Here is a 23,816-nt window from a genome sequence, read left to right as displayed (position 1 = left end):
AGTTGTAATTACTGCAGTTAGATGGTAGACAGGCCGAAAAGTCCTCTAAGTATATTTAAGGTTCCAGTAGCTTGTGTTATGTAAATTCTTATGTATTTTATTTTTGTTGTATATAATTATTGCATGTTATTTTACTGTGCATAATGTATTCTTAGTTATTATAATATTTTACTGTGTTTAATGAATTTGTATTGAGCTTATTTTAAATTAATGTATAATATTTAATATTGTTAAACTTTACGGCAAAGCTCCTTTAAGTTTGGCAGAATTGTGTTACAATTAAAAGGGCGCGGGTATATTTCCGTTTCTCACGATTCGGCTTCTTTGGAGGTTAGAGGTCACTGTCCAGCTGCATTTTCCCTTTTTTTCGCGGGGGTTGAAAACTCGTGTTTTTCTCGTTCAGAGGCGAATAGTTCTAAGGGGCAGCGATTTTTTGACAGAGTTATAGGTTGGAAACATTCTTCTGTTGCGTGGGAAAGAAAGGGTCTGTCTTCTTGTAGAAAGTTCTGAACTTCTGAGAATTTCAGTGGCTATTTATTACCTTTCTTTTAATTGGCTAAAGGGAGTCCAAGTTTCCTTAAGATTGGCTAAATTTTTAATTTTAGTGTAGTTTGAACCAATAGTAATTTTGAGGCGTTTCTTGGTGTGTGTAAACCGAGGTTTCTTAAGCCGTTGCACGGAAGGCAGGAAGGGATCTTTTTGGACTTGAAAATAAAAAAGCGATTTTTAGAGAAGACTTTTAAGAGGGTTTTTGGAGCCTTAGGGGTTTGCTACTTTGACGGCGGCCCCTACGGGGTCGGCCGCGGTCAGTGAGGTGCTGAGATGGTGCGGAGGAAAAACGCGGCGGTTCTTCGGTGGTCGACCGCGGTATACAGTTAAGTTTTTTATCTCCGAGATTCCTGGGTACGGAGGGTCCGAGACAGTGTGGGTGCTCGACATGTTTCACGGCGGCAATACTTGCGGCCTATTATTTTCAATTTCGTCGCTGAGATTTCTTTTTCCCATTTGTGGAACAGTCTGAACTGCTCGTTCGTGCTGGAGTATCTATTTTGCTTTAGAAAAGATGGAAATATGGAAAGTCGTCATCGCCTGAGGTCTGCTTTGGTCTTTTGTCTCCAGTTTCGACCTCTTTTAGTGGAACTTCGAAAACGGGAAGTTGATTGAGTGAAAGTGCTGCTTAACGGAGGAATTTGAAAACTTTAAACTGGAACTATGAAAAGGCTCCGGTTCCGGAAAACAACGATGAAGATTTGGCAGTTATTGTTTCGGGATTTATAATTTAGATCGGGGCAGCTCCCTGAGTCTCTCAAAGGTGGTACGCCGATTTCGTGAGTGACTTTTTAATTATCATTGGTGTTTTATTTTGATGCATAATCCTTTTAAATTTGGAAATGTTTAATACTAAAGCAAGAGTTGACATGTTAAGTAGATAAAAAATTGAATATTTTTACCAAATTTCTAGCTGAGATAGTAATTTTTTATTTAATGTTTAATAGTCAGAAGTCAATTGAACTAATTGGAGGAAGTGAATCTTTGTTTTAATGTTTAAGTGCTATGTTCAATATGATTGATTCTAAATTAGTCTTTTTAAATAAATTTAATCTTCTTGGTTTTCTGCTTAAAATGATTAAGAACTGTGACGTGTTTCGCTATGATTTTTGTACTCGTATTAATGGATTAATGTTAAATATGAGATTGATTTGAAAGAAAAAAACTATGAATAACTTTAAAAGATTTTGTAGGGGTAGTCTGGCCAGCTATCTTAAATTATAATGTGTGGGAATTGTCAATAAATGTGTTTATTATCTTTATTACTGTATGTTTTTTTTGTGTATTAATTGTGGTCTACTGTAGGTCATCCATGTGATCCTAACGGAAACATGGTTTTTCAACCGAACCTGGGTAATTATATTGCGGTAGTAGAAAAAAAAATCAATTTTAGTGTTGGTGACTATACGATCTGTTTATAGAATTTATTTTGATTATGTTGAGTAAACTTCTTAATTGTGAGTTTGTATCTTTCCCCGGTGTTTGAAGAGATCTGTGTGGTATTTGAAATGGTAAAGGTTGAACGCTATCTCTAGATTAAGTATTGAATTTTATGTGTTTTCAGGTTGAAGATCTAAATTAGTTTTCATTTAGTGAGAGATAGCCTGGTAAGGATTTTGTTGTGGAAGTGCATTTTCGAATTTTGTTTTTGTCAATTAATCGTGATTCTACCGAAACACCAGGGAGGATATCTTTCTTTGATGTCTCTTAGATTTTAAAAGTTTTAATTATGTATGTACAAAGTTAGAGTAGTTAGATTTAGTTCGTTTTTTTTTTTTGGTCGCGGCACCAAGCAGTCAGTTTGTAAAGAAATAAAAGTTAAATGAAAAATATTATTTTTTTTTCGACGTAACACTTGGTACTTAAAATTACTGTACTTAAAATATATAGCTAGTCTTGAATATATGTAGTACATAAAGGTTGGATGAAAAGTAGTAGCAACAAGTCGATAAGTCTTGTTGCTACTGCTATATGTGTTTGTAAATTTACAAACACAGACAGTTTCCTAAGTACAATCTTGTCATGTATATGGTGTTCTGTTAGCACGTCCATTTCTACTGAAGCTCCACAATGACAGCTTAAAGTACGAATACACATCGTCTCTACTGCGATGCTGTAATCAAAGAATATTCGATAATAATGTTAAATTTACTATTGGAATGGATACCTCTGAGTGATTCTTTAACTTTGTCGAATAGATTGTAATTACACGGACTGATATCTATTAAATATGGAGATAATTCCAGTACTTCCCATTGCCGCCGTAGCAGGAGATCGGTTGAGAGTGCTTACATTATGACACCACATATTGTTATGGAGAATAATTGGATTTATCACCTGAGACGTTAACTGTGCCTAGCACTTAAGAAAAATGACGTCACCTGTTGAAAAATCGTAGCCTCCTCCATGATAGTGTGCAGTGTTGAAAACACTTCACGGATTTCCTGCGATGATGGTGATCAGAGGTACTGGAAGACCCTACCATTCTGGCCAGTTATCAGTCCGTGTGGCTAGGATATCTTTGCTGAAACAAAAGCGCAAACACGAAGAATTCATTACAACAGAGAGGAGATTTTCCAAGCTTTATGGTGGTGTATAATGCTTTTACTGTACAGCATCAACAGACGTGAATCTGCTGATGGTGTAAGACGCCTTCTAGTTATTTAGCGGAAGGTTATAGACATGGCAAGCGATTACAGTGAGAAACTTTAAGTATTGGTAGCTCCATTCACTATCTCTCCACAGAATTATCGACTAAAATTCATTTTATTATTTTCAGTACTATTAACAGTTGCTAGTCTTCCTTAATCAACCCTTGTTTAAAAAGGAGGATAATGCTAATGAGATTCTAGAAATCGGCCATGAAAATACTCTTTGCATTTTAATATTTATTTGAAAATTAAAACAAGTGCCATTTGCTTAGAATCATTTGAACTTTGTCGCACAGCAATCTTTATTTTAATTTAAAAACATATAGTGAATGGAGCTAAAAGGTAATACTATAATTTTAATAGAATAATTTTCATAATTGATAGAAATGCATAATTACCCTGTAAAGAATAACATTTAAAATATCATTTTATTACTCTCATCTAAAGACATAAATTAGTAACATGTATTAAAATTTATGCAGAGGTATTTTTTGATTTTAGCATTGGTAGAAAAAAATAATCAAAAAAATATCAGACACAATAAACAATTTCTGTTGATTCACTTTCGGAAAAACAAATATTAGCTTGAGAAAAATATGAGGGAAATTTAATTTAGCTTGTATTTAAGATAGAATACGTTTAAAGCATGATATGTAATTACGCACTAATTTCTATTTCTTTCTGTACATTGCAGCTTTATAGTTAAACTGTTACTATGTATAAAAATGATTACGACGCATAACACTTTGTCTCCTTTTCCAGACGAGTTAAAGCAGTCAACGACTATGGATGACTCTTGGGTTACCATGTGAAGGAAAAATAAGGATTCCACGATAATGGCCGAGCTGGAAAGGTTTCGATGCTGATAGTGACTGCTTGAAAAAGGAATAATCTTGCAACTTATCGGAAAAGGGAAAGATAAACTAAATTTCAACGATATATCATGTAGAAAAGCTGTTCCAATTAAATGATTTTCCGAATCGGGTATGTGTGATAACGCATTTACTTCGTTATTATTGAGCGCACAAAATGACTGAGCTAGAATATATTAATTCGCAGCAAAATAGAATTCATTTTTATGTTAGAAAAACAGATATTTTAACAGCTAGTTTTTCAAAAATATTAATTTGTTTTTGAGGAAAAATATAATCATACATTCGACAAGAGGGTTTTAAAAAAATACGCCCTGACTGCAATGCTTAGCGTTTAAAATATTGTAACTATTTGATTTGGCATTTATTTTAATATACACCTTATAATTTTTTAATTTATCATTTGTTGAATACATAGCGCAAAAATATCCTTTTCTAGCTCCGTCACATAGAAATCATCACATAGTATACTTAAACATTATGCAGATGAAAGCGAAGATCTATACATTTTTAATATTGACAGAAGGTAAGTGTTTTCATTATTGAATTTAAAATCCAAGTAATCACGCAATCCATAATGCTAGGAAAGACAATACATTCAATATGATTATTATATTTTAACATTCTTATTTTCGATCAATCATTTCTTGCCAACAGAAATAAAATCACAGGGTCGATTTCCATGAATGAAAACCATCAGTTTCTTTCGGTATATTAAAACGCGCGCACTGGTAATTTCCTGATAAATAGGCTGCCTCCTTAGTTACCAAAATTAGTAGCTTAATCACCAAATTTAAAACATACTGATATAAAAAAGCGTCAATGGCTTATATGGAGACCGCTTTATCAAGACAATATCTGCTTCTTTTGGAAAGAATGTCAATGCATTAGCAGATACTTGGTATGGATAAACAAAGGTACTGACATTTAATAAAAATTTAATATCTTATAATATAATTTAACTAAAAGTAAACCATTTTGATTACAGAAATCATTGCAATAAATGGTCTAGTGCATCTAGTGCTAACTGAAATCATTGCAAATGGTCTGCATCTATTTTGCATAAATGACAGTTTTCATTTGTTTTGTGAAAATTCCTAATTATTTCAAGACAAGCATTTTCTTTTATAAAGAGGAAATAAAATAATATTTTTTTTTCATTCACTTTCATAACTTTTGCTTAAATTGTTGTTTTAGGAATAGACATTAGATATTTTACAGCAGCTTCTGTCGAACGCAATTAGAAAATTTAGGTAATCTTCTACTAATATTTTACCTTTTGAATTTTTTGCTGCTAAAGCAGAGTTCATTACGTGAACTAAAACTTAGGATGCTGTTAAGTTTTAAAAGCAAATATTTAATACAGTTTGGAAACAGAAAAAGGTATAAAATTCAATCACATATAATGAACATATAAGGTATTTTCTCGCTCCTTCCAACATGCCTTCGTGGTGTAAAGGTAGCACACTAAGCGCGTCTTCGAGAGGTCCAGGTTCGAGTCCCGGGGAGGGCATTGCGCATTTTTGGCACCTCCTGTTTCGAAACAACTTAATGACTCTAAATATATTTGAAAAAAAAAAATGTTAAACTTTATTATAAATTTCAGAGCTGCACATTACAGATTGCAGAAAAAATGTAGAAAAAAAAATGATTTTATATGCAACGTGTTTCAAAAAGAATATACGTATATCGAATGCATATATTTATTAAACTGTATGGCATACGAATATGAAACTTTACCTACGTATGGAGGAACCTCTCAAGTTCAGATTACAGATGTTCAATATGTTCTCCATCAGCGACACGAACAATATCACATCGATACTCAAATTCCTTCCATACTCGGGCAAGCACGTTTTTCGTCACTGATGTTATGACAGTATGGATCCGGTTCTTCACCTCTTCCAGGTTCTGTGGGAGTGGTTGTACATAAACGTTGTCTTTAATCAAACCACACAGGAAGAAGTCACAGGGTGTCAAACTCGAGAACACAAAATGATTTCTGCTGCGGAGTAGCCATTTTAAACATGTGACGGTTACTACGCAAAACAGAAGACAACTGACATCTAGCGGCTATTAATATAAACTAGACTTTGTATTCGTTTCGCCAATAGCCGAGACTAGGCGCAATGGTCGATAGTTTGGACAAAATAACACTTTGTAATACGTATATTCTTTTTGAAACATGGTGTATATATAAAAGCATTTCTTTTATGTGGAAAGAAAATCATTATTTCATGGTCAGAAACTTAAACCTCAGCACAAAATGGAAAGACAGTGAAGCAGAGGATAGAAGCGCGGCTGACATTGCGTTGTTCATCTCATATGCATCCTAGCTATTTGGTTGTTATTCTATCGTGCAAATATCATCTGATGAATCGATTCGTAACTCTGCGTGCAGACAAATGTTTCATCAAAAACCTTTTCAAAAATTTTTTGCTTTGAATTAAAACAACTCATTAAAAATCTGCATAATTGACTTCATTTATAAAAACACAATAACCGTTTTTCTTTGCCTAAGATTTTAATCAATCATGTGGAAATTATTCAAAGTACATTTTAAACTGTTTCTTATTATTATTCAATGCAAAACATGAAAGTAGGGGAAAAGAATTTAAATTGAAGTATTTTATTTTTATGTAAAATCTACGCTATTTATCTACGCCATATATTTTTATGTAAAATACACGTACATATACGTTCTTTCAGACATCACAAATTATATTCTAGGCCGTATATATACGGTCTCCCCGGTCAGAGGATTAAGACGAGATATCTTTACAACAATGTTTCGTGTAAAATTTCCTGCATCTTTATGTAATTATACTAATCCGTAATTGTTCGAAAAGACAGAAAATTTCAGAAGGAAATAGCGGCATAAAAATTGCCTTCTATTCTTCTGTAAGTAGAAATTGAATTACCTTCTAGAAATTCAGTTTCTGAAATTCAATTGCAGTTAACTTTACTTACCTGGTGGTGCCCACATCTTTACACAGATAGCTAAGTAATTAGTTAGAGATTCATTTTTATCGAGGTGTGGACAATTTTAATGAAAGTTATGTCTTTTCGAACAGTAGTAGATTTGCAGTTGCTTTCGAAATATTATTACAAATTGCTTTTTTAACTTCATAAAGCATGTACTAAGATATAAAAGAGAAATGAGGCACTTACATTTTTGTGGCATGAACATTGGCGTTGAATGTGAAATAGGGAACTTCTGCCGAACTTTGTCCCATGTTGTGATGCCATTATCAAAAGATTTCAGTAATAGCTGTGAAGGATATAAAACTATTTTCGCTACATGGAATAAAATAGACGTATTTAAACAGATCAAACATTTGACATAAAAATTTCCATAAATTCCAAAATTTTAAAAGAAAGAAAGAATATTTAATATTTCTTTTGGAAATATTATGGAAAAGAATGCGTTAAAGTGCTAAACTCAAATCGGTTTATTTTTTAGTAGAAATACGTTATAAACATAAATAATTAACTCTGATAAACTTGTGAATTTTGCCCTAATATTACTTACATTTTATGGTTAAATGATTTTAAATTAACTAGGCGCAATAAAAATATGTATTTTGCTTTTTTATGTGAATAATCATGTAATGCAATGTAATCTACGTAGTCCACTGAAGATGTCTTTTTAAACTAAAAAATTTAATTGCAAATTTAAGTTTTAATTATAAATATTTATTTAAGTGGAAAGATGATTATTTCTGTAATTAATCTTTTAATTAATGAGATGGAATGCAAACTCAGAAAGCATGATTATATCAAAGAGTTTGGGTTTCTAAGGTTATAAATTCTCAAACACATTATAATTCTTACCTTCACGAAGGATGTTAAAACTATTCCTAACAGCATCGGTATAACAAATAAACTCAGTTGATAGGCAAATGGCGCCATTAATTTGGAACTTCTTATAATCATTAGGTAATGCCACTGAGTAAATGGCGACAGTCTTGAGTATACCTTTTCTACACTAGAGTCGTCTTCCATCAAAACTGATCGGATGCAGCTGTGGCTGGTGAAGATACTTAGAGGAGATTGAAAAGCATCCTTTTCTGCATGTAGCAGAAATGATAACCAGCCTTTTTTGGATTGCGGCGGAGCTAAAAATTTGTTGAAGAAGTTGAATAGAGATCCGTTAAGCATCAACAGACAGAAGTAGAGTACGAAGACTAAAAAACAAGAAATATTTTTAATTTTAGAGATAGGAAATAATGCATAGTATCTCAAAGAAAATTTAGCAATTTTTGCACTTTCAAAGGCAATGCATGATTTATCATTGCAATTTAAATGAATAAAAAACACGCATAACTTAAATAGAAAAAATCTTTTGTATTAAAATTTTAAACAGTATTCAAATAAAATTTAAACATACTTTTATAAAATAAAAATTTAATTTTTTGTTCCTAATTAAAATGCTTAACAAGTTTTTAATTCGCTGATATTTATGAATTATTACTGATTTTGCAGAAAATATTTATGAATTATTATTGAGTAATGATATGATACTCTGCGTGGAAATTGAAACTGATAGAAATTTTAGCTACTATTAAAATTTTAATAATTGTTTTACTTTTTGATTGTGAAAAGAGTGAAAATGAGGAGTTCTGTTGATGTATTAACTCAGCAAAATGATGAAAGACTACTCAACTAGTTACAGTAAGTGACAGAAATAGAAGTAAAGTCAACTCAATTTCACCAAATTACTAAACATGATCTCGTCACGCTTACCAAAGTTACAGAGATGAGGAAAATTAATTATACATTTTGTATTCCTAGGCATATATATATATCTGTACACTCTGTTGCAAAAAATACATACACACAGAAGGAAACGAACTACTATTTTACACGAAATTTAACATGTATGTAGTGTTTGAGGAGATAAGCAAATGATTACAGATTCAGAACAAACGATCGTTTTATTATGAAGTTATGGCATGAAAAAGGTTACAAATCAGTAAGTAGCATAGCAAATACGGCGTGGATCGAATTACGTAGGCCACCTGTGACCTCCTGAGGAAAATCATGCCATAATCTTTGCAAATGGGCAGTTAATTCCCCATTATTCTGGGATGGCTGCAGTTGTCTTCCAAGCCCGTCCCAAATGTGCTCTATTGGAGAGAGCTGTGGTGACTTGGCAGGCCACGATAGTCCGTCATAGCCTTGAAGACATTGTTGGAAGAGTTGCGCAGTATGTGGACGAGGGTTTTCTTGCTGATAAATGGAACCAGGGCGACTTGATAGAATAGCCGTCATAGTTCCTTAAAGGACGATTAGAAGTGATCGTGTGTCCCAAACAATCGCTCCCCACACTGTCACACCTTGTGTAATCGCCATATGCCGCTCGAAAACAAATGCTGGATGGCATCGCTGACCGTGTGCGTTGGTCATCAGTATTGAGACTGAATCGAGATCATCGCTGAAGATCACACGCCTCCAGTCGGTCACACCACAGCTTGCTCGAGTTCGGCAAAAATTCATTCAATGTGGAGTCAGTGGGAGGTGTTTAATGAACGTTGGCAGCATATACCAGCATCGGCCAGTCGTCTCCGAATGGTTTCCCTTGATACCACTGGATGCCTGGAAGGTGCTAAATGGCGTCGAATTTGATGCTAGCTATGTTGTTGTTGCTGAAGTGGCCCGCTTTTATTTGATTGCCCAATCCTCGGGCTCATTTGTGTTCTTTTGACCTTCTGACTGTCCCCGATGGTAGACTCTCCCTTCCGAGATACATTGTCGCCAGCACTAAGTAACTACCATATCACTCTGATGGAAGTGGCAGCCGATACACCTGTACGAACAACATGCTTCTCTGAGGCTTTCTACTATACGCCCCTTTTCAAAGTATGACTAATGTTCGTACTGCCGACGGTTATATGTCAGAGGCATCTCTAGCCACAACACCGTTCATTGAAGTCGACATATTCGTCACGAACAATCATGCTTTTAAACTCTCCTAGCTGCGCATCTCATACGCGCATAGTACACTTACCCTTGTCTCATTGGCGTCGAAATTTAAATCTTTTGTATATCCCTTACCAGACTTCCTGCCGAGTTTCGTGATTGTGGCTCAATTTCTTCTGGATGCATATATTTTTTTGGGGACATAGCGTATACTATATCTGTATATATGAGTTTCAAAGAACAAAAAGAAATTTTTAAAGGATTTGGAATTTATTATAATCAACATAATTAGTTTCGAAATACGAAATAGGAAATTAGAAAAACCTATTTTTTGCAAGGTTGTCAAAATTGTAGAAAACATCCTGCCTGTTGGAGAAGGCAGAAAATTTTGAAGTTCGAACATTTTTGAGTAGCTCTTCTTGTTTTGCAATGGCTTGTCAGAATCTTTTCTTAATCCAGTTCTCTCGTACTGAAGAGAAAAAATAATTTTAATTAATTAAATTAATAATTTCTAAGCATTGCTCATTTCATTACTGTACTTTTAATATTTTATTTTATTTTATTTAAAAAAGAAAAAATATATAAATTAAAAGTACCGTCATAAAGTGACTCGAAAAAGTGGTATTTTGGTATTTTCTGTTATCGGGACAGAATTTAGAAATATTTATGCATATATGTGTGTATGCGTATACACTCACATACATATGTACGTACGTACATACTTACATGCATACATTTCTGAGTCCGGTGCCGATAACAAAAATGTACTGATATTTTCTACTTCTCACCAGCTTGTATACATGGGCAAGGTTTTGGTCCCAAAATTGGATAATGAGTTTTCTGCAAATAAGCTCGAATTTGGGTCTCCACAACACGTTTTTACTATTTTTACAATAATGTTTATGTATGTATTTGTGTAACAAGATTTTCGCCCACGATAACTTTTATACAAAACATCCAAAAATTTCTGTTTTCCGTATTTAAGCTTACATGTATATGAAAAGCTGATTAGAATTTGGCTTACAACTGGAACTTTACAGGAAGCTTATAAGAGTCATTAATGGGAAATCAGAAGTGGTACTTTACTCGAAGCCCATAATAGTTTTTAATGAAAAAACATATTAGAATATAATCCAAAATTTTCCGTTTTAGTACATAAGACTTTTATAATAAAGGAATAACCCTCTAGATTTGTACTTAATTTGATAAACCGGAAATGATAATATACTTGAAGCTCTGAACATATTTTCACACAAAATATGTTATGAGTTAATTTAAACCTTCTCAAATTTGGTATATAAAATAGGTATGCGATTGAGAACAACATACAGTGCCTCAAAAAAGTGATGGGACACTTGTGCTTTATAAAAGGAAACTGTAATAAAATAAATTAAAAAAAAACATGTAAAAATTTTTTGTGGGTGTGTTTCATACTTAAATTTAGTAACAATTATTACATAACATAGATTTTCTCAAAATATTAAAATATTAATTTAATAAAAATACAATTGTTTCGAACGGAGCAAAAAAGCTCACATAAGTGATGGGACACTTACTTTTCCATCAATTATTTATCCCAAAAGTTTACTTTTTAAAAGGTTTTAATATTTTGTTGGATTTCCTTTACTTTTAAAACATGATTTAATCTTCTTGGGATGGATTCGATTAATTTTTTTTTTGTGATTTCTGGAGTGATTTTACCCCATTAGTTTTGAAGCACCGATTTTAATTGTTGTTTTGAAGAAATGGTGTGTTTGCGAATTCTTGATTCCAATTTTTGCCAAATATTCTCTATGGGATTTAAGTCTGGAGATTGTGGTGGTGTTCTTATTACTTCAGAACAGTTATACAACAGCCAGAGTCTAATGTTCAAAGCATTGTGCGTGGGGTCATTTTCCTGGTAGAATTTAAAATCGTTATGAAGGTTCAATTTTCGCGCTGAAGATTTCAAATTTTGATTTAAAATGTCAATATACTTGTACTGATTCATTATACTGTCAATAAAAACAAGAGTACCAAGAGTGTTTGCAGAATTCTTCCCTGGGTTTTCTCCACACCACGATTCTACCGTCAGAACCTAATATATTAAATTTACTCTCATCGGCAAATATAACTTCATTCCAGTAATCAGAATTCTTATTTATGTTGGATTTTGTGAAAGCCAGTCTAAGTTTTCTATTCTTTTCAATTACGAAGAATTTTTTCCTGGCTGCTCTACCGTGATATCCAGCAGATCGAATTACTCTTCTAACAGTCTCAGGTTTAACAATTACTCCATATAATGCTTGTAAATCAGCAGCAACTTTAGGAGCACTCATTCTTAGATTTTTTTTAATATTTTGAACGATAATTCACTTTATTCCATTGGATAGCTTTGATGGTCGGCCAGGTCTTCTTTTATCCTGAATTATATGATTCTTTTTATATCGTTTAATGATATTTTAAACTGTTGAATGACTCAAGTTAACTGTTTCAGGAGTTTCTCTAATAGATTTTTCACGTTCAGTATGCAAATTAATAACTAATTTTCGAATTTCAGGCAAAGTTTCTTTTCGTTTAGCATTCATGGCTGCACAGAGCTAAAAAACACAAAACTTCCAAAACAAACTGGAGAGAAATACTGCAGACGATTTTATAAATTATTGCCAATTGCTTATGAGTAAAAATAAAAAACCCCAAAAAAATATTTTTATTGTAGTACGTAGTAGTATCTAATGGTGTCCCATCACTTATGTGAGCCATTTTTTGCTCCGTTTTAAACAATTATATTTTTATTAAATTAATATTTTAATATTTTGAGAAAATGTATGTTATGTAATAATTGTTACTAAATTTAAGTATGAAACACACCCACAAAAAATTTTTACATGTTTTTTTAATTAATTTTATTACAGTTTTCTTTTGTAAAGCACAAGTGTCCCATCAATTTTTTGAGACACTGTATTACATTCGTAAGCATTAAATGTTTTAATGGAATTATGCTAAATACAACGAGAATAAGCTCATTATGAAGACGAGCTCTCGTTATTAAGCAGCTAAATGTATTATCGTCAGTCCTCAATTACATGTTCGTTTCACTTTTGTGTCGAATCATTTTTCAAATAAAAGGGTATTGCCACCAAATGTTTTCTGTTTGTACTATTTTAAAAGAAATAATATAACAAATATAAATAATATAGCGAATATAAAAAGAAATGTATGGCAACATTTAACATTCTATCGGGAATTCTAAAGATATGCTGCTTTTAAAATTTCGATACTGTTAGGTCATTCGTGAATCTAAAACACTATACGACTAGAGGATATTTTACAATCGATGTGATACTTTTAAATTTCTTAAAGTATAAGCAGATATTGCTATCATTCTCCATTTCATGAGAGAATAAAATAATAAAAAAACGAGTAGTGTTTATAATTAACACTGAGTCATAAAGCTTATAAAGAAATTTGATTTTATTTACAAACGATCAATCGGAAATTACTAGTTTATCTAAAACTCGTTGCCATTCCTCCAATTCCGCCGTCTTAATATCGAATTGATGGGGAATTTCATGCTAACAACATCAGATAGTTTTAAAAAATAGTATTTTTATATCAATGGGAATTTTGTCGGATTTCTTGGTATTTTTCTTAACTATCATTGGTATTTTTCTTAACTATCATTGGTATTTTTCTTAACAATAAATCATAGACTCAATGAAATAATATAATGCTCTCGTTTGAGTGATACATTAACTTCAAGCAACCTTGCTTTGTGCTTCCAAAATGACTGAAATATTCCTCAAATTTTGTGGAAAGAATTATAATGTGATTATAATGTGAATTATAATGTGAGTAATAATAATAATAACAATTTAAAACAGCGTGTGAGGTTTATAGTTTATTCATTTCAATAGGCATTACCTAATTTACACTTAACTGAAAATACAGCAGAAACACACATTCCAGAATAAATTCAATATATAGAAGCAAGGAAAGCAAATATTTAAAGCATCAGAAATAAGGAAGGAAAATGCTGAAACAAATTGCATATTAATATATAAAAGTTTGCTTTGTGGTTAATTCAATGTAAAAAGTTTTTTTCTATACACAGAATTAAATTTTGTAACATTTCCATCAGTGAGTATATTGGATTTCTCAACAGTCAGCTTTTCAACACAGAATGATACTGCTTTGCGTTATCCAGATGCAAGTGTAGTGCAAGTTAATGTTCAGACTTTTGAGATGCTCTTCCATTTGCCGATTGGGCTCAAGATGGGCAGTAAAACAGGACATATTTTGCTGTGTCAGTCATCGCTTTGTCGAAATTAAATAGATTATAGGAACTTAAAATTAAAAAATTTCCTTCTAAAATCCTCTAAAAAGATCACAAAATTGAAATTAATTGAAATAAACGTGAAAAAACTGCAAGCTTCAGATTTCATATTACGCGCAAAGGGGCGTTTTTTGTAACGTTTTGTGTGTTCCCTTATTTTATGAAATATCATGTGATTCGCACTCAGACACATAAAATTAAATTCAACATCATCACAAAATCCTCTAAAAAGATCACACCTCTAAAAAGATCTTTCTAAAATCCTCTAAAAAGATCACAAAGTTGTGATAAAAGTGAAATAAACGTGAAAAAACTGCAAGCTTCAGATTTCATATTACGCGCAAAGGGGCGTTTTTTTTAACGTTTTGTGTGTTCCCTTATTTTATGAAATATCATGTGATTCGCGCTCAGACACATAAAATTAAATTCAACATCATCACAAAATATTTAAAAACAACATATCTTTAGAATTTCTGATACGTAGTCTTGCGCGCTGGAGATAATTTTTTTTCCGTACGGTGTTGCTATTTCTCGTTTTGAAGTTGTTGAGTTTGTTAATCAAAAATTCCCTAAAATTTTACAAAATATGAAATAGATAATAAAGCAAATTCGAAATTCAATATTCGGACTTCCAAGGTGCCCATGCTCAGATCGAGGATTAATTCAAAATTAATGGCTCTAGTTTCAGTTGTTTTTTCATAATGCAAAAAACCTACAAACATTTCAGCAGATTCTTCATTATTTAAATTCTTTAAATGTAATACAGGGCGATAATATTTGGTGGCAAAGTGATTCAGACTTTTAGAGTGATTCAACGCAAAATGCCGTTTCGAGACTAATAGCCCTTCTGGACTAAAGCTAATTTGGGCTAACACATTTGAATGAATCTTGGTTGTAAGTATCTTAAGTTTTACTAACGTTTATTTTATTTCAAAACTTTACTGTCTTCTCTTACTTTTCACTTCCGGCCAGAATAAACGCATGTATATGTTTACACAAATTGTACTTGCTAACGCTTACGTATTTAAGTTGTGGCTTTTCGCCAAGAACAGAGTTTAGATGGAGAGAAAGTGAGCCTCCTTGCCATTATATTCCACGCGAGTTTTCAATCAGTTGCTGTCCGTCTTTAAGGACAGAGGTTTAGTCCTCTCGATATTTAAAATGTATTGTAGTTTTCCGTAGTTTGCGCTCTACATACGTAATAAACTAAAAGGCCAACCTTAGAGTTAGTCATCTGTATAAAGTTTCCAAAGTTAGCTCTTATTTAAATTTAATTAGTTAGTAGTTCTTATATTTTTACGTTCAGACTACAAGTGGTTGGTCTTTGTATCCCGAAGTGCGGGAGCGTCTGTAATATCGTGGAGAATAAAGGGTAGTTAAACCCTTCGCCCCTTAGTCATCTATTTTAAAATTCCCGCAGAACATAGCTTCCAGTAAGCTCACAGTTCCCATTCAGGACACTTCATGTTCGCCAAGCAGATAAGGAGAAATAGTAGTCCTGATATGGTAACTAATTATTGCAATCAAAAACTGACAGTAAGGTCTGGCGTTCGGACGCAAATTCTTCCTAGATATTTAATGTAATTTTCTTATAAAACGGAACTTGTTTCTTCCTATGATCATGCCATGAGTATTATGTCTAGTCATCCCGATTAGCTAAATTTCATTTTGCCCTTCTCATTAAATGTGTCCTCATCCACTAAATGTAAATCTTAAGCGTATATTTCCGAAGGATAAGATCCTTGCGGACATTGTTTAATCATCAATATATATATATATATATATATATATATATATTGATTTCATTGGCAAGCATCTAGAGATGGGGAAAGGAAGTATTTCTATTTATTAAAAGTTTGTGCCCAATTTTCGTTAGAATGTAACTGGCTCAGTTCCTGATGCATGATTTGAATCTTAAGTTACTTCATTACAAACTTATTCTTTCATTTAACAAGAAAATAATCTTTAAATTAAGGCTTATTTCACAATAGGTGAGGAATACCACTCGTTACGCATATTTCTTTCAAAGCATAGATTTGTCTTTCACCTTTCATTAGAAGATAATAGTGGCTAATTAATTGCATAATGGCAAAGTATTAAAAGAAAATTAGAGGGCTATCTGCTGTGAGTGAATGACCTCTGTAAAGAACTTCTTAAAGATAACTGATTAATATTCACGTTATATATGGAGAAAATTACGAAATTTCTCGAATCGACAACGAACTATTAGTGATTAGAAGAATAATCTGCTTGGCAACTCATGCTACGTAGTCCATGACGAATACTATCTTCTGGTCATGAAAGATCTAAGGTAATTTTAGCAACAATCCTATGCACCGTATGGATACGATATAATTCATCTACGAGCTTCTTCATTGCGCCTTTAGCATTTCTTGTTTTTATGAGTACATTTTCTATTGCTATTTCCTCAAGAAATATTAATTTTTAAGTAAAGTACTGATTAATTTGTTTTGCACCACTATTTCAGAAACGGCTAACGAAATTGAACAACGTTTCCCTCAGGTAACAGAATGATATCTGAATTCCTGGCATTAAAATTTATGTAACGCAATTTAAATAAAATTACTTGATGATGAATTATTAGAAAAACCTTTTGCATACGTATTTAAATAATAATCGCTAATTTAGTGAACAGGATAAATGTTATGCCGAAGTATAGAAAACTTCAAAAAAATTTTTTTTAATAGAAATAAAAGAACTCTTTATCAACAGTCTGATATTTAAAATAACAAATAGTATTTAGAAATTTTAATTTTTAAATTCACAGACTGGAAATTGGATATAAATGGGATAAATACATTCAGATTCATAAATTATTATTTATCAGTTTGAAACGTCTATATATGAAAGAGAGAGAAAATAGCACTCGCAAAGGTAGATTCATTTTCGTTTAGTGTTTCAAATAATACTTGGCTCTATAGAGCCTCAATGACGCTTTAGAAAACTTTTAACTTTTTCTTTGAAAATGTGGTATGTGATACATAATATCATACATATCCATATGCGTCAAATATATAAGTTGATAAAGTCTCTGTCAGGTAACATCTGGTCTTTTCACGTAAAACGTTTTCCAATCTTTACATTGTTTCAAAGTCACGATATTGAAGATTCAATCAGTCGATTGATTTCAATGCAGAAATTTTAGATTTTTTCTCATGAAAATGTATCTTTCTCAAAATTTGATAAGAAAAGGTTTCTGAGAAATTTGTGACTTTTTCGATAACGAGCATTTCTGAATGATTTCATGCCATATCACCAGGGAAAGGCTCCACATGAATACAGAAAATGAGAATTGTTATTATTTAGCTAATTCAGAGATGCCAGAACATACATTCATTAAATTTGAGAAGTCATGATTTTTAAGTAAATAATAATTAATTTTAATAATTCGAGGGAAAACGGGATTTATTTATAATTCTTGTATATTGTAAAACATATTATATAAATAAATAGAAGTCAGTTATGATTATAGAATTAACGACGGTTCTTTAGCTATTTTACTTGCAAACTGCATACATAAACTATAAACAGATGAAGAAAAGATAATTATTGCGTCAGAAGCAGTTAGTTACAGTTTATCCAGAAAATATTATTTAATTTTAATAAGCTATGCGCTATTTTCAGTAGATCGTTACATAAAAGAATCAGTGTTTTCATATTCCAGGACGCTAGAACTGGAAACTTCCAGGAATGCGTTACGTAAACTAATACAAATGCATAAAACATTAAAATGAAACTACAATGTATAGATTTTCTGAAACTGACATATTCTTTCGGTCATCTCCAAGAAATCCTAAATCAAAAATTAATTCTTGTATTTATACAGAGACATTAATTACCAACAAAAACACTTTAGTAGTCCTAAATCCCAAAATATTGCATTCTAATTTTAATTTTTTTTTTTTTGCTATTCATGTATTACTCATAAGTATTAAGACACAAACAGTATCAATCTTCTAAGCTATATATATAACAAACTCAGTTTTCTTTATTAGAATTTACATTCCAGTGCAATACTATGCCTTTTGCTGAAGGATACACATCTTAGAACATATAATGAAATATTACTTATATTTTCTTTGAAATAAATCACATGTTTCATTATTATGATGAACGGTGTTACACTCTGTTGGATATCATTCTTGATAATAAAAACGCTCCCTACTTAATGATAACTTTAATTTAGGTCACAGTAATTGATAGCAGGGAAATAGACAATGGAAAATGCATACCTGCCCACACACAAATTTATTTTCTGACCAAAGAGATTTGAACACTTGCTGCCAAATGAGAGGGCACATTGCCTTACAGATGACCTGATGGTTGGGTTGGATAGAGGAAATACTAATATGTCAGAAAACTCAGATAAATACAAGAAATTTACGCCTTCTTTAATGGATTGCAGAAAAAGAGTTTTTTTTTTTCTGCAAGAAGTTTTAATAATGCCTTTTTTCGCAATGGATATTCTCTTGTTTCTCATCATCCAAAGAGACATGAACACAAACCAGGAAGTGACTTTCTTCTTGTATAAATCTTTCCTCTAATATATTGCTAATTTTGTCTCTGGAAATATTACATTTCCTTGACGAGAAGGTTTTGAACTTAAGCTCTCTAAGCCGCACGGAGTTTATGCCAAATCGTTAGAATTAACGCATTTATTCACTTAAGACAGAAATATTTTTATGCGTATATAAATGTTTACATTAGTTTTGCATTCACAACCCTATTGGAAATAAGTCTGCGAGAGGAAGCTGTGTAGGAAGCAAATTGAAGTGTAGCAATTTTCAGAATTGCTCAATGATCTAATTTTTATCCGTCATTTCACTGTGATAATGAGCTCCTTATTGCAAATAAAGCGAAACTTAAGGACTATCTTCATTTTACAAAAGTCCCGCTAGTTGTCGATTGAATAAGCAGCTGAATAGTGGGCGTTTGACCTTTGCTCTTCCATATGTGCAACGGAAAACGAGCCAGTTTTCCTTAGAAGACCTTCCACAAAGACATCTTCCTTTCAGGCAAATAACCATTGTGTGTTTCGCCGCATTTAGACAGTCTGTGTATCTATTACGTTTCAGAGATTCTTCGCCACAATTGCAAAGTATAAACCACCTAAAAGTCTGGGCCCACCAGCGGCCGAGCGGTAAAGTCGCTGAACACTGGTAGTTCGGTCCGAGGTTCGAATCCCGCGAACGGGCTGGCTGCATGGGTGTTTTCGTGGTTTTCCCCATGTGTAACGTGCATACGAGCCAGTTTCCCTTAGAAAGTCCTCCACGAAAGGCATCCCTCCTCTTAGGCATATAGCCCTAGTGTGCTTTGCCATAATTAAATACACACACACACACCTAAAAGTCTGTGCATAAAATTAAAGTACATCCACATCCACCTACTTCAACATCATTCTCTTTCTGATCTTAAAACATAATTGTAAACTTTACGTCTGCTCCTTAATGATGTGATAATAACCATTCACTACTTATTAATTATCGGAAATGTCACTGACTTTTTCAGCGTATATAGAGGGGAATTCTACGGTTTTTTAGAATGGAGATCAAGATAGTCTTATGGCTTGCATAGTTCGTTGGCTAAATGACATTTGCATCTTATTCTATAGAAAATTTGTTTCATTGTATAATTAGGGGACTGTGTGCCTGAAAAACACAAATAAATACTGTAGAAAGAAAAGAAAATGGTGAAATATTTAATTCATTAGACTTATGTTGACATAATTTAAGATATTATACTGCATAAATCATTACGAACCGATATCATTTGTATTTAAAAGTAAAGTCGTACAGCTTTGCAAATGTTTTTGTGGTACCTCTATTATATCCTTCAAAATGATTATATTCAACTGCAGTACTTCAGTCAATAGTAATTTTACTTTCTTCCAACGTGAAACAAATGTCTTAATTCCCCTTAATGATCATCTGATCAGTTTCCCAGATTCGTATAAAAAATTACGAAATATACCTTACTTAGACTTCTAGGCGATTGAGCAAATTCCGATGAACAACTTGCCAGCTCGTTGCTTAGCTTTAGCCCAAACTTGTCTTTATGCTTGGACAAAATCATCTTTATATATCATTAATTACATTACTGAAGAAAGCATTTCAATAGTTTATGCACCAAGCTTGCCTCTAAACCTAGCTAAAGCATTTTATTGTGTCTTCCATCAATAATAAAATTCATCTATCTTATCTACACTGTATCCAAAGATGTCCTTACTCGGCCTTTATTTCATAACTGTTGGTTATAGATTTATACTTCCAGTTACAAAAAAGATTTAAATGGTGTTAAAACGACGTTTGGGCACTTTTAAGTTAAAAAAAATCAGTTTTGTGTAAGTTAAAGGTCTAACATTTCATATGTTCCGAAAGCCGTATGCTAATATTTAGGAGAATTTTATATTCATTATGCACTGTTGTTACCATAAACTCTAAATATATTTGTCTTACAGTCTTTAAGACTTCAGCAAAAATTTTATAAAAAGAGAAGAAAAAAATTAGCTTGTACAATTTATGCAACTTTGTATTGAACAGAGAAAAAGAAAAATACAGTTAGATTATTGCAATTATCTTCTCTTTATTAAGTAAATTTAAAAGTAAAATTAAAATTAAAAGCCTAATATGACGACTACTGAAGAAAAATCATAATTTCCCAAATATAATAATTGTTATTAGTTAGAGAATTTCAACTTTTCTTTACTCAGCTCATCAAAAAAAAAAAAAAAAAAAAAAAAAAAAAACTGATAAATTGCACTTTTTTGCAGGCTTACAGGTATCACATTTCAGTGCTTATGTTTTAGAGCCACCATGGCGCAGTTTGGCGATATTTTACAGAAGACAAAGGTGACTCTATGAATTTTCGAGTTGCACCTTACAATGGATACCTTTACTTAATGAACTTTTATTAGCATGGTTATTAGAGTTTGGCGACTTTTGAAAATTTCGCGACTTTTAATTAGGCGCTTGCGATAATACGTAAGTACCCCAAATTCTACATTTTGGTTAAGAATTCTAGTTAAAATTTCCCTATTTAAACTTTTATACATATTTCATCTAATGCAGAGTTTTCTGAATCCCAGTAGATGGGGAATTTATTATAATGATATAAATATTATAAAATATATGCTGAATTTGGACAGAAGTCTCGCTAATGATAAAGATAGAAAATTTTTGTCATCAAGATTGAAAAGACTTATAATATAATTATTGGTGGAAAAGACTTATTATATAATTATTGGTTTTCAGTTTGCATTTGATTAAAATTTTGGGGTACTTTCGCATTAAAACGACCACCGCTTAAACCTTTGGCGATGTGTGAAATTTGGGGTGAAATGTGCATTAACCCTTACTCCTGGAGATAAAATTATTGTTGGAATATACGTCAACGACAACCAAACACAAATTACTGCCTTGGCGCGATTTTTAAAATGATTGTGGGTTAAAGCCCATTTTCACTGAAATTTACACATTACGGTTAAGCATTTAATTCTAATGCCGCTTATTATGAAAGAACCAAAATTGTTTCAATAAAAATAGATTTTTCGTTTACAATACTCTTTTATCTTTAAAGGAATTTATTCCTCAAAAGTAATGGTTTGAAGTAGCAACTTCGGAGTAAATAAAATGTAAATTACATCGAAAACTCGCCAGTTTGGTGAGGGTTTAATTTCACTGCAAACTTGAGTAATTTATTTTCCGATTGCATTAGTCTGATCTGGTTCAGTCTTCATATAGGGGTAATTGATTGGCTTTTATGATTATAAGTAACATTTAGATATTAATAATACTACTGAAGAAATTCGGTATTCGGTTTTAAAACAATCTAAATTTAATCTGTGGGCATATCCTTTAAAGATGTCACCAAACACATATTTTGCCAACCGTTTCCAAATTACTATTACTTAAACCTATACTGTACACGTACCACATATGGATAAGATACAATTCCATATTTGAGTAAACGATGGTAAATTAGGATGTCAGTTTACAAATGCATGAAATTCTGCCCTTCAAGGTATATTATTGGAAATGCTTTTAAACATTATTAAATTTTTTCAAATGCCACAGAAAATATGTATATTTACTCACTTATTTAAATAATGAAATCGACGTAAATCCTTATGATGCAGACTTTTCTTTAAGTTAGATTTTAAAATTGAATAAACACAAATTTTCGTTGCCATCTCATTATTTTTTTCATTTTCCGAAGTGGATCTTTATTTCTCTATTAAATAGTTAATAAAGTGGCAATAAAATATATTTTTATTGAGTAAGTTAGCTAATAAGCCCCTGATAATCTGAAGTATTCATTGTAACTAAACGTTTCTAATTTTCAGTTATCCTCAGTGTTTCAAAGAAACGTAAACATTTTAATGAAAGTACATGAAAAAGAAAAATGTATTAAAGGCAGAACCTACGATTTTTCATTCTACACGGCGATTTAGCTAAACTTGTATAAACTTGTGGGAAATGTAGAAAGATAAATTGGCACCATATAGCAATACAGGGTCAAATATGTATCTTCAGAATTAGAAGACAAGAAAGGACAAAGGACAAGACTTGAAAGTGCAGCACTTGAGACTACAAAATACAAAATGTGACACATTTTTGTTACTGGGACCAGATTCAGAAATGCACTTATAAGTGTTATATATGTATGTGTGTATGTATTGCTTGCTTCTTAATCAAGAAGAATCAAGGAAATCTTTTACAAATTATTACCATTAAAACTTTCAACAACAGTGAAAGATCTATCTTCAGTTTCTCTCTATTTCTTAGTCCAAAGGGGTAATTTGCAGAGAAGGACTATTAATTTCGTTTTGGCATTTTGCGTTGATTCACTTTCTCCGTTGTTTAACTTCTCAAATTGTTGCCACCAAATAGTATCCCCCTGTATTATATTTAAAGAAATTAAATAATGAAGAATATGCATAAATGTATGATGTTTCTCGCATTGTGATAAAACAGCGCTACCTAGAGCTATTAAATTTTGAATAAAGTAATCTTTCACCAATATGGGCATCTGGTAGCCCTAATTTGAATTTGGAATTTATTTTATTATCGATTTCATATTTTGTAAATCTTTAATGAATTTTTGATTAACAAACTCAAGGATTTCAAAGCGAGAAATGGTGACACTGTACAGAAAAAAACAATTTTTATTTCCAGCTCGGGAGACTGTGTATCCGAAATTCCAAAGATATACTCATTTTAAAATTATTTTGCGATATTGCTGTTGAACTGAATTTTAGGGTTTAAACGCGAAGAACATGATATTTAACAAATAAAGGTAACTCACAAAACGTTAAAAAAACCGTAACGTAATTTAAAATCTGAAACCTTTCAGATTTTTTTTTGGCGATGAGATTCATTCAGCAAGAGAAGAGGAAGAACGATCTTGTTTGTTTATATCAGTCACACATAAAGTCCCTTGATCTCTGAAGTCATCGCAATGTATCTCATTGAAACTCCATTTTCTTCC

General features: G+C 32.0%; 1 protein-coding gene and 1 long non-coding RNA gene across 6 annotated transcripts in view; one reads left to right on the top strand and one right to left on the bottom strand.

Moving 5' to 3' along the window:
* LOC118183459 (uncharacterized) overlaps positions 1-4,185 on the top strand; it is a 36,357-nt gene extending 32,172 nt beyond the window's left edge. The window contains exon 2 of the long non-coding RNA XR_004757246.2: positions 3,963-4,185. This is a non-coding gene — a long non-coding RNA (uncharacterized LOC118183459). The remainder of the gene's footprint in view (positions 1-3,962) is intronic.
* The window catches only part of LOC118183437 (uncharacterized), a 57,658-nt gene that overhangs the window by 25,326 nt on the left and 8,516 nt on the right, over positions 1-23,816 (bottom strand). For 2 of the 5 annotated variants that reach the window (XM_085810742.1, XM_035352982.2), the window contains exons 2-4: positions 10,319-10,463; positions 7,907-8,259; positions 7,244-7,343 (exon numbers count right to left, since the gene is read on the bottom strand). In XM_085810742.1, coding sequence (XP_085666868.1) covers positions 7,244-7,343; positions 7,907-8,259; positions 10,319-10,397 — 532 coding nt within the window. In that variant the 5' untranslated portion in view covers positions 10,398-10,463. Of the gene's footprint in view, positions 1-7,243; positions 7,344-7,906; positions 8,260-10,318; positions 10,464-22,423; positions 22,517-23,816 lie in introns of those variants that run through there. The other 3 variants (XM_035352975.2, XM_085810751.1, XM_035352999.2) reach the window with 3 other exon arrangements.

Source organism: Stegodyphus dumicola, chromosome 1 (assembly GCF_044657685.1).
Source record: "Stegodyphus dumicola isolate Sdum_Otavi_A_Nest chromosome 1, ASM4465768v1".
Lineage (NCBI taxonomy): Eukaryota > Metazoa > Arthropoda > Arachnida > Araneae > Eresidae > Stegodyphus > Stegodyphus dumicola.
The sequence above is the reverse complement of the archived record's forward strand: the minus strand, read 5'-3'. Positions and strand labels throughout refer to the sequence as shown.